Consider the following 10,831-nt stretch of genomic DNA (forward strand, 5'->3'; position numbering starts at 1 on the left):
GCCATCAAATTAAACCCCCATGCTAGTTAATTTATAACCCATTCTCTAATTTTATACTAATAAAATCCAAAATATATATAAATAAATATTTAAAAATACTTTACGTATATATCATATAATTTTTTCCTCAAGAAGGTTCGGACGAACTACTCGATGGCTACCTTCTAAATTCGCCGAGAATCATATTAATCCAACTCAACTCAACTGAAATCCCTTTTTAATCAACCCCCTTACTAATTAAACGAAATTAAATTTTTTCCTCTCTTGAGGCGTAAACCCATAACACGTCACCTAATAAAACGAATATTCAATTGAATCCCCGCTCGTTATCCTCTAAATCCTATCCAACTCAACCGAAATTCCATTTTAACCGAACCCATTACTAATCGAAGGAAATTCGGTTTAAGTCAAAATAAAAGACGTTAAGCTGAATCACCAAACAAAACAGAGCCGTCCGGTCCCAAAGGAGCGTCTCTCCAATTGGCACCTAATTTCTCGTTCGATAACTCTTTATCTTCTTCATCAAACTGCCATTGTTGAATCACACAGTATAATAATACTCAATTTTTCTCACTCTGCACACATCCCCATACCCTAAAAACTCAAAGAAAATTCAATAATCAATACATAATACTCTGTATTTCCTCCATTACTATGCACATTTAAGCTTGATCTAGATTTTTCCCTTTCACTTGTTTTTTTTTGGGGGGGTTAATGGGTGTACCGTATAGTCGTAAACTTCCTCTGTTTTCATTGTGTCCCTTGTGAATTTCTTCCATTTAACTCTTCTTCTTTTTCTTTTTCGTTCTCAAGTGGATAAGGAATCTCTGTATTTCTTCGTTTTGTGTAAACGGGGAATATAATATTGCTTAATTTCAAAAACCCAGAAAAACCCATGTTCTTTTTTCATCATTTCAAGAGAAGAATCGAAAACCCAGTTGTTGTTTTTTTGTATTAAGATAGTTGTATTTTGATTTTTATACGATTTGGGTAAATGGGGAATTGTTTGGGGGTATCGAGGAAGTCGGCATCGGAGATTGCGCCGGCCGATGTGCTGAAGAAATATCCGGCAGTGAAGCTGTATGGAAATCCGAATAGTGTTACGACTTATTACATTCGATGTGCTCTGCTTTACAAGCCGGTGACAGTCAATTTCGTCCCCTCTGATACCCACCAATCGCCGGCGGTGGAGTATAAATCGGATTCCGTTACTGGGTCTGTTGATTCCGTGCTGCGTTACTTGGATATGAAGTTTCCGGAGCCGAAGCTGTTGACGGGGAGTATTGGTGGGTGGTATGATGAAACGACACCGTTTGTTGTGTGGTTGGTTATTTTGCAGCATAGGAGTATAATGTGGCATTTGGAGAGAATGGGGAGGTGGGCGGAGGACTTGGCGGCTCGTGGAGGTAAAGCACGAGGTGATCCGGCAATGGGGACTCCACGAATGGAGGTGAGGAAGTTTGCTAGAGGCTATTCACAGTTGCTGGAGCTAATGCTTGAACATGCTCAAATGGAAGAAAGAGTTGTCTTTCAAATCTTGGAAAAAGCTGATAGAGGTAAATTTTGTTTTATCAGATTGCTGAGCATATAGTGAAGATAATTTGTTTGTTAGCTTAGCTCCATTGATTAACTGTGAATCAAGTAAAGCTTTTTATCAATCAACTAACTATGCCTGTACGTAGCAGTGCGTTGCGTTTCCTATCCTTCCATATTAGTAGTGCTAGTGTTAATTCTGTTGTAGTTTTTGTTGTTCGATTACAGCAACTGCCTACCTTAGAATGCTTTGCCATGACTTCTTCCTTTCGGTTATTTCTTTTTCTAATCTGCTTTGATATGCTTTTTCTTGAGTCGAGGATCTATTGGAAACAATGAAGCTACCTACCAAGGTAGGAGTGAGGTCTGTGTAAACTCTACTCTACCCTCCCCAGATCCTACTTGTGCGATTTCATTGTGTATGTTGTTGTGTAGTTGGACGCGCAGAAATATTGAGTTATGTACTGCTGGTTGTTGGATTGTATTGGTGTTTCTTCCTGTGTCTGGGGCTTGTTTGGGACTTATTGAATTTTTGGCTCAATACTAAGAGGATTAGCTATTTTAAGTAGACTAGTTTTAGCTCATAAAGCAACCACAAGTCTTCTCCGTTATTCGAGCTAGTGACCTTATGCTTGAAAAATGTCTCTTTGTTATGAATTATGATTAATTCTATATATGATGTGCCTGTTTTATGAAAGATATATGGAAATGGAAACGGGGTTACAACGACAGAGTCAAATATAGCAGCTTTTGCAATAAATTTAGTTGGTACTAACTTACAAGATCGATTGATCCTCAATGGATTCAGAAAGGTGAAATGCAGAACAAAATCATTTTATTAGATTGATTTATCTTCATGGTGGAACTGTTGCTCTAATGTATGTTTGAACAAAATCAGATTTTCGAGGATAGTCAGCGACTGATCAACAAGAACGTTTAGCTTATTAATTTACTTATAGGGGGCTATGTTCTTGCTTTAGTACTTAGTGTGTCTGACGTTAGTTGATTCTCCGAATGCATGCTGATCTGGTAATCTGTTGTTTTGCCGCGATATATTGACCTTTAGTGGGCTATAATTCAGGACTGTCTAAAGCTGCAAATGAGGAGCATGCAAGGGACCTTCCTATGATGAATGGTATTAAAGAAGATATCAAATCTATAGGAGTTCTTGATTCAGGGCATCCTGCCTACCAAGATGCCCTCTGTAACCTTTCTACTCGACTCAAAACCTTAAAGGTAACGTACATTCTGCATTCATTATAACATCACTTGTGAGGATTCCGATAGATGTTAGTCCACCAAATCCTTCTGAAATGTGGCTATCTAATCCAGGAGCATAGCAAGAAACACTTTGAAGAAGAGGAGAAGAATCTACTGCCACTGATGGAGGCAGCTGAATTGAGTAAAGCACAACAGGATAAAGTCCTAGACCAGTGTTTGGATGTCATGCACGGGACACACTCGCATCTGTTCCGTTTCTTTATGGAAGGCCTCCTCCCTCCAGATGCCATGCATTACTTAGACATGCTTTCTAGGTGCAGTGACCAAAACCGAGTGTCTACAATGCTCCGATTAATCACTGATAAGGCTGTATAATCCATACAACAATCACTCAAATGATCAAGAAACTAATCGTTGAGTCTAGTCCAGCTTCGCGCTTAAAGTAGAGCACTTGATGCTATCATCACTTGTAATTGCTTTGCTCTTCTTTTATGTTCTTTAAGAACCATTGTTACCTTTTTGTTGTTTCTTTCACAAGGCAGATACTCAAAGCAAAAGGGAGGATTGGTTGCCTTATGTTCTTTCCACTTTTAGTTTTTGCTATATTTTTCTTTCTTTTACTTTAGTACACTTTAGCTAGTTATAATACAATATGATATGTACATAGTGAAAACATCAAAGAGACAAGCTTTGATGGATGTTACTTTGAATTTACTACTTTGTTAATGTAAATAATTTGGAGGTAATCCATGTGGAATGTTGTTGCTTTTATGTTTAAAAAAAAGAAAGATTTTGATGTCATGTATGCTTTTGTCCATGTTCATCAAAAGTTACTTGTATATCATAACTTTAATGTCTTTAGCTTTGGGAGAGAAAAAGAGAATATTGTATTGTGGATAAGCATATTGCTTCTTCTTTTGTATTGTACTTTTTTGCCTTCTTTTTCCTTTGTTATTCTTCACTTCAAAGTTAAGTTGCATCTTTTCCATTTAGAGCTTGTTTGGATTCGCTTGTTTTAAGTGCTTTTAACGCAAAATAACTTTTAAACGATTTGGTAGTGTTTGAATACAATTAAAAAAGAGTTTTAAACTCTCATTTTAAAGTCAAAATATAGCAAAAGAAGTTAAAAACGTAAGTTAGATATCTTAGTTTATGATTTTTGGCGTATAAGCTATAAGTTTAAGTTCAGACATGTTCATAGATCGTATAATCTTAGGGGACTGGAAAAAGAATTACTCTCTTTCTTAATTTATGTGATACCATTTAACTATTGACATAAATTTTAAGAAATTCTTTTCTTTTTTATTGAAATTAGTGGTCTAAAACCTCTTGATCAATTGTCGGACTACAAATCATTTTATTAAGAATAAAATAACGATTTTAAAGTAATAAATTTCATTGATAAAGATAAAATGATAACACATCATAAATCAGAAAATGAGCACTAAAGTACAACTAAAATTTCTTAATCTTAATTATCAAAACTAAAATTGTCCTTATTGAGAGATCTTCAAAGTTTTTTTTTTTTAAGGCCCAAATACTCTTCATGTATTTATCGCTTTTTCGATCAAAATTACACTCCATTTTTCATGCTGCAAAAAAAAAGAAAGACATAAAGTCAATAGTTTAAAGAATTTAAATTATATACATCGATAATATAATACTAACCAGTATTCTCAACTTGGCATTCCTTGCGCATATACTTGACATAGCAAGAAGAGCAAAGTATTCCATTCATCATATTATTATTCAGTATATCAATTTTAAGCGTAATCTTTTGAAATTCCTCTTGAATCTCCCTACGAGATTTAAGCACCATAAAAATCTCATAAGATTATAGAATAAATAGTTATCCAATATATTAACATACAAAATAATATTTAACGACATATAAATAAGAATAACAAAAATACCAAACTCACTTTTCAAAATCATGATCAGTTGAAGCCATTGGGTAGAAATTTGAATTAAAATAAGATTTAAAAAGTTTATTTTATTGTAATTATGCTATTCACAAGATGGAAAAAGCCCTTTAAATAGTGGTGAACTTGGTTCTTACCAACTTACCAAGTGTAGAAGTCAATATATTATTATAATCATATGTTATAAAATGGTAAAAAAATAATTTTGTTACTAAATTTCATGAGGTAAGCTAGATTATTTTTGATAAATATTATAGCACATAAAAAATTAAGTCCATATTATTACAATATATTGTTCAGAAATAGTATAAGTATAATTTTGTTACTAAATTTCATGAATAAATGAGATTTTATTATTATTTTTTGATAAAAAAATTAATGGTAAACATTATAGAAAAAAAAAAGTCCATATTATAATCATATATTTAAAAATGGTAAATATATAATTTTGTTACTAAATTTCATGAAGTAAGTGAGATTTTGTTTTTTTTTTTTAAATAAAAAAATAATGGTAAACATTATAGAGAAAGAAGAAGTCCATTTTATAATCATATGTTATAAATGGTAAAGATATAATTTTGTTACTATAGTGGTAGATGAGATTTTTAATTTTGGTAAATAAACAATGATAAATATTATATCACATAAAAAAGGAGCCCATATTATCAATAATCACATGTCTATAAATGGTAAAAATATAATTTTGTTGTTGAATTTCATGAGGTAAAGTAATTTTTTTATTGGTAAATAAACAGTGGTAAATATTAAGCACATAGAAAAGGATAAGAAACTATTTGGGTTAAATTTTATTTTTGACGTACAAATTATAATTTTGATTAATTTTTAACACTTTAATTTAAAATTAAGTGCTAATAAATATAAATTTTAAAATTTTAGTTTTTGACGTACAAATTATAATTTTGATTAACTTTTAACACTTTAATTTAAAATTAAGTGCTAATAAATACATATATTTTTAATATTTTAAACACTTTAAATGTATTTAAAAATTATTTTAACTAAAAACACTTGAAATAACTCAATTCAAAACCGATCCTAAACAACAATAGTTAACATTTAGGTTGCCTCTTTGACAAACTTCTTTCTATATAGCATTTCCATCGTTATTTTAATTTGTCATATTTTATTTTTCGAGAGTTAAATTATAAATTTTAATCAATATTTTGAAAATAATATGAGAATAATTATATTTTTTAATCACATTTCGTACAATTTTCCGTACAATTTTTTGAGTGTCTAAACATTAATTTTAAAATGTTAAAATTTATCTTATTTAAATCAACTCTTAATAAAAAAACTAAATATGTCAAGTAAAAAATTATGAGGGAATACTAAATATCATACACAAAGAGTAGTAAAAAAGAAGCCTGATTAATCAAAACCTTTAATTAATCCTATAAAACATACCTAATGCAATAAATCAATCATCTAACAATGTAATTCGAGAATTTTATTTAATAATATAAATTTAATTAAATTTAGAAGGCATCAAGTGAAACATAAAAACTAAATAAAAAAGAAGAACATAGAAATAATATAATGAACATATCAATGTGACTTTTGTTATTATTAATAAATAGAAAGAAAACCAATTTAACGTATACTTGTCCCAAAATATATAGAGGCTTGAATTTTAACTTGTTTATTACTACTCGTGTATTACGTTAGTCGATTATTTTTTTGCGAATATATTAGAATATTATAAATAAAAAAGAAACTGTTAAAAAAATTGTTTTGACATAAATATTTATATCAAAAAGAAACTATTAAAAAATTGTGTTTACTAATTTTATATTTATTTATTTATTTTGATAGTTATATGTGCTCAAACAAGCATCTATTGTTTTGTTCTAACATTCTATTATATAATGCATTTTATATCATTTTCATTTTTATATTTTTTAATTAAAGATACACAATAATTTCAAGAAAACATTAAATAGATTTCATTGAGATAAGATAAAATGACAATACATTATATAATCAGAAAATGATAACCAAAGTACCACTAGAATTTATTCAACTTAATTATCAAAGTAAAATTGTTCTTATAGAGACATCTTCAAATACTTTATTTTCCCAAGTCCCTCTTTTGTAGTGCACTCCACCAAATTTGAAGAGAAAGGTGAGACAACTTCTCTTTCTACAAAAAAAAAATAAAAAAAATTAATATTTTAAAAAATTTAAATAATATATATCGATATTATAATACTGACCATTATTTCCAACTGAACATCAAGCTCACGCATCTTCTTGTTAAAGCAAGAAGAGCAAATTTCTTTCTTCAATTTATGATTTTCCAATTTTTCACTTTCAAGCTTAAGTTTAAAGAACTCTTCCGTGGCCTTCATATAAGATCTGAGCATCATGCATAAAAGATTCATAAGATTATATCTAATAATATATTACACACAAGTTTGATAATTCTATTTAATAATAAATTGATTGTAAAAAAAATAAAAAAAAATAGCTAAGTACAAATTTTTTAAAAATAGATCGATGCATTTTGTTAGTAATTTCTATTACTTTATAATTGGAGGAAAAAACAAAAAAAGAAACTCACTTTTCAATGTCACGATCAGGTGAAGCCATCATATGAAAATTTGCAGTAAAATAAGAATAAAAGAAATTTGATTTATTTTAGTTTGCTATATCACTTGATTTTATTTACAAGATGAAAACCCCCCTTTAAATAGTGGTAAACTTGGTTCTTACCAAATGTAGAAGTCAACATTATTATAATCATATGTTACAAAATGGAAAAAAATAATAAATTTTGTTACCAAATTTCTTAAGGTAAGCCAGTTTTTTTTGGTAAATAAACAATGGCAAACATTATACCATATAAAAAAAGAGTCCATATTATTATTAATCATATTGTTTAGAAATAGTAAAAGTATAATTTTTTAATTAAATTTCATGAGGTAAGTGAGATTCCTTTTTATTTTTTTTTGAAATAAATAATGGTAAGTATTAATTATAGCTCAAAATGGAGTCCAAATTTTAATCATATATTTAGAAATAGTAAAAGTATAATTTTGTTACTAAATTTCATGAGGCAAGTGAGATTTTTTTTTATATGAATAAATAATGATAAACATTATAGCACAAAAAGGAGTCATTATAATCATATGTTTAAAAATGGTAAAAATATAATTTTGTTATTAAATTTCACGAGGTAAGTGGATTTGTTACTTTTGATAAATAAATAATGGTAAACTTTATAGCGCATAAAGAAGAGTCCAAATTATTATAATCATGTCTAAAAATGATAAAGATATAATTTTATTGAAAGTTTTTCTTTTCGGTCTGATATTATACAACATAAGAAAATAATAAGAGACTATTTGAATTGAATGGTAGTTCTTAACGTATAAGTCATATTTTTTATTACTTCAACTTAAAACTTAGAATTTATATTTGATTTATTCAAGCACTTCAAAAGTATTTAAAAATTATTTTAAAAACTTAAAACACTTTGAAATGAGTCAATTTAAACGCCCTAAACCAATAACAATCTTTAACATGCGACAATAGTAAACATTTAGGTTGCCTCTTTGACAAACTTCTTTCTATATAGCTTATTGTCATATTTTGTTTTCTCGAGAGCAAAATTATTTAAATTTTAATCAACATTTTAAAAATAATATTGGACTAATCATATTTTTAATCACATTTTGTAATACTTTTCGTATAATTTTTTTATGACTATTTAATATTAAATTAATAATTGAAGTAGAGTAGATCGATGATCCTGTAGTCATTTGGCTGGATTTCCCGCATAAGGCACTTATATACCGCTTCCGTGAGTCATAATTCTGTCTCTCAAAGAAAGGTAGCTTTAAAAGCGAAACATATCAAGTAAAAGCGAATAAAATATACTTTAATACCATACCCCAAAAATACCCAAAAAAAAAAAGCCATCAACATAAGTACACAAGAAAAACCTTCATTTAATCATATAAAACCATACCTAGTACAATAAATCAATCATCAGACACGTCAATTCGACTATATAAATCAAACTTCTCTCCATCTCCTCTTATTAAGAAAGACTATAATCGAATCGCAAATCGATACATAAGTTTATTTTAATTACATGTAACAGACTTAACAGCAATATGATATGGGAAGGTATTAGCATATGCAAAAGTGATTGATGATCCAGGTCCTAGAGGCTTCCCATCATTGACAAGACAATCATTCTCACTAAGTCTCCTAAAAATCTTAGGGTTTATCAATCTTGCTGAGCTAAACCAACCACATGTCATGTGAATATTACCACAACTTTTTGCCACACACATATTTTGTATTATAACAACATACAATGGAATGCCACTAGGAAGTGTACCTCCTGGACCTTGATTTATATGTATACTGCCTTCTTTACACATTAAGCCAGGTTTAACGCGGTTCGTCTTACGATCATCTTGAAATTCTTGAATATTATCATCTTCCTTTACCTCGATGCATGATTAGTTCGTATCGCTGCATGTAGTATATTCAAAATAGGTAAAGTACTTTAAAAAAAAAAGAAACACTTGTTATAAAGCAATTGAAGTCGATTCGTAAGATGATATTTAGAAAGTTCAAAATATAAAAAAAAATAAACAAGAAAGAAGAAATTAAAGTAGGTTTATTAACCCATAAATTATTTTTTGATCAACCTTCATGAAAGTTAAAGAAACTACACCAAAAACTGGTTAATAAGTAATTTGAATCAATATTCCTATGAATTTTATTTTTTTTGTATTATTAGTGGATGTCACCAAGTCTCCTAAATAATACTTTGTATTAGTATTATTTTTTAATAAAGTTATTTTTAAATATATTTCAAACAAAAAAAAAATCATGGAAAAAAATACATTATTTTATTTTAGAAAAGGTATAGTAGGGTAAATGAACTTACATGTTTTATTTGTACATTTACTTTTTTTTTTTAACAGTGTTAGATTTTTTTTATTTTTTCGTTTTAAAATAATAATGCTGACAAAAAATTCTCCTTACTCCTTTATTAATAGCGAAATCAAGATTTTTACTAAGAACATCCGAAATATAAAAAAGTAGGTACATGAAACTCCGCTCATGTATACACATGATAATATTTTAATTGAAATATCAAAATTCTAAAAATATTCTAAAATAATAAATGCAAAATAAGAAATATGAGAAAAGGGATATTATATACTTTACCATAGAATGAAACAAGCAAGAAAATCATATAAACCATGAAAAGGCTTTGATTAGGACTTGTATTCTTCATTCTCAATTCTTATTTGGGAATTATTATATTTCTCAAAGTGAAATTGCAAATAATAATAAAAAAAAAGAGATTTAGAATTTATAATTTCTTATTGTGTCACTTAAAAGGTAAATGCAATTAATTAATCTTGCAATCATTAATGGATTACTTTTTTTAAAAGTGGAAAACATATATAGATCAAAAAATATACATACTAATATAAATAATAAATATTACTAAAAATTAAGAATCTTCTATAGTAGATCAAAATATCCTGCTGTAGCTAATGTATTGCGCAAATTAAACATTAGAAAAATGGAAATAAATCTTCTATTGTAGGTCAAAAAATAAATATATCTTCTATTATAGATAAAATAATATTGATAGTATATAGGAACTTCTAAGTAAAACTTAAAGCAAAAAAAAAAAAAATATATATATATATATATATATATATATATACAGCCCTGAATTTTTAACTTTTTTTTTGTACTAAAAGGAAGGTTTTCAATTATTTCCTTTTATAAGTAATAACATCATGATTAATTAGTTAATCATACATCATGATGAATTCTATTTAGTGATAAAGTGATTTGTGATTATATTAATTAGTCATGGCTAAGTGATAATTGTTGTGCGTGTTCAAATACATGATATACGTATATTAATTTGACATAAATTATCATATAAATTTCACCAACAAGAATGTGAGAATTCAACTTTGAAATTTCGATAATGGAATGAGTCAGATTATAAAATAAATCATAGTATTATTTTTCTTTAAAAAATTTGGTACTAGAGGAATGAGAAAGAAAAGATATACACGAGAAATCAATATATTTTTAATTTAACAAATAATTATGGGCAAAATATATAATGAAAACATATTTAA

At 28.1% G+C, this 10,831-nt stretch overlaps 1 protein-coding gene and 1 long non-coding RNA gene across 2 annotated transcripts; one reads left to right on the top strand and one right to left on the bottom strand.

Moving 5' to 3' along the window:
* The first annotated feature begins 215 nt into the window (after nucleotides 1-215).
* LOC101245816 (uncharacterized) lies at nucleotides 216-3,500 on the top strand. Its single transcript, XM_004250425.5, has 3 exons — nucleotides 216-1,556; nucleotides 2,615-2,769; nucleotides 2,866-3,500. The coding sequence occupies exons 1-3, from the start codon at nucleotides 995-997 to the stop codon at nucleotides 3,127-3,129; spliced, it is 981 nt and encodes a 326-aa protein (XP_004250473.1). The 5' UTR covers nucleotides 216-994; the 3' UTR covers nucleotides 3,130-3,500.
* Nucleotides 3,501-6,619: 3,119 nt separating this feature from the next.
* Nucleotides 6,620-7,362, bottom strand: LOC138339574 (uncharacterized). Its single transcript, XR_011212418.1, has 3 exons — nucleotides 7,261-7,362; nucleotides 6,914-7,055; nucleotides 6,620-6,840 (listed from the first exon to the last, which is right to left on the bottom strand). It is a non-coding gene; the product is annotated as an uncharacterized lncRNA (long non-coding RNA).
* Between the last annotated feature and the right edge of the window lie 3,469 nt (nucleotides 7,363-10,831).

The sequence above is a fragment of the Solanum lycopersicum genome, chromosome 11 (assembly GCF_036512215.1).
Source record: "Solanum lycopersicum chromosome 11, SLM_r2.1".
In the NCBI taxonomy this organism is placed as follows: domain Eukaryota; kingdom Viridiplantae; phylum Streptophyta; class Magnoliopsida; order Solanales; family Solanaceae; genus Solanum; species Solanum lycopersicum.

What these genes read in the sequence shown, in the direction of transcription:
- LOC101245816 (XM_004250425.5), top strand. Translation starts at nt 995, where the DNA reads ATGGGGAATTGTTTGGGGGTATCGAGGAAGTCGGCATCGGAGATTGCG. An exon ending in CTTGGAAAAAGCTGATAGAG is followed by an intron (nt 1,557 to 2,614) that starts GTAAATTTTGTT and finishes GCTATAATTCAG; the next exon opens with GACTGTCTAAAGCTGCAAAT. An exon ending in CTCGACTCAAAACCTTAAAG is followed by an intron (nt 2,770 to 2,865) that starts GTAACGTACATT and finishes TATCTAATCCAG; the next exon opens with GAGCATAGCAAGAAACACTT.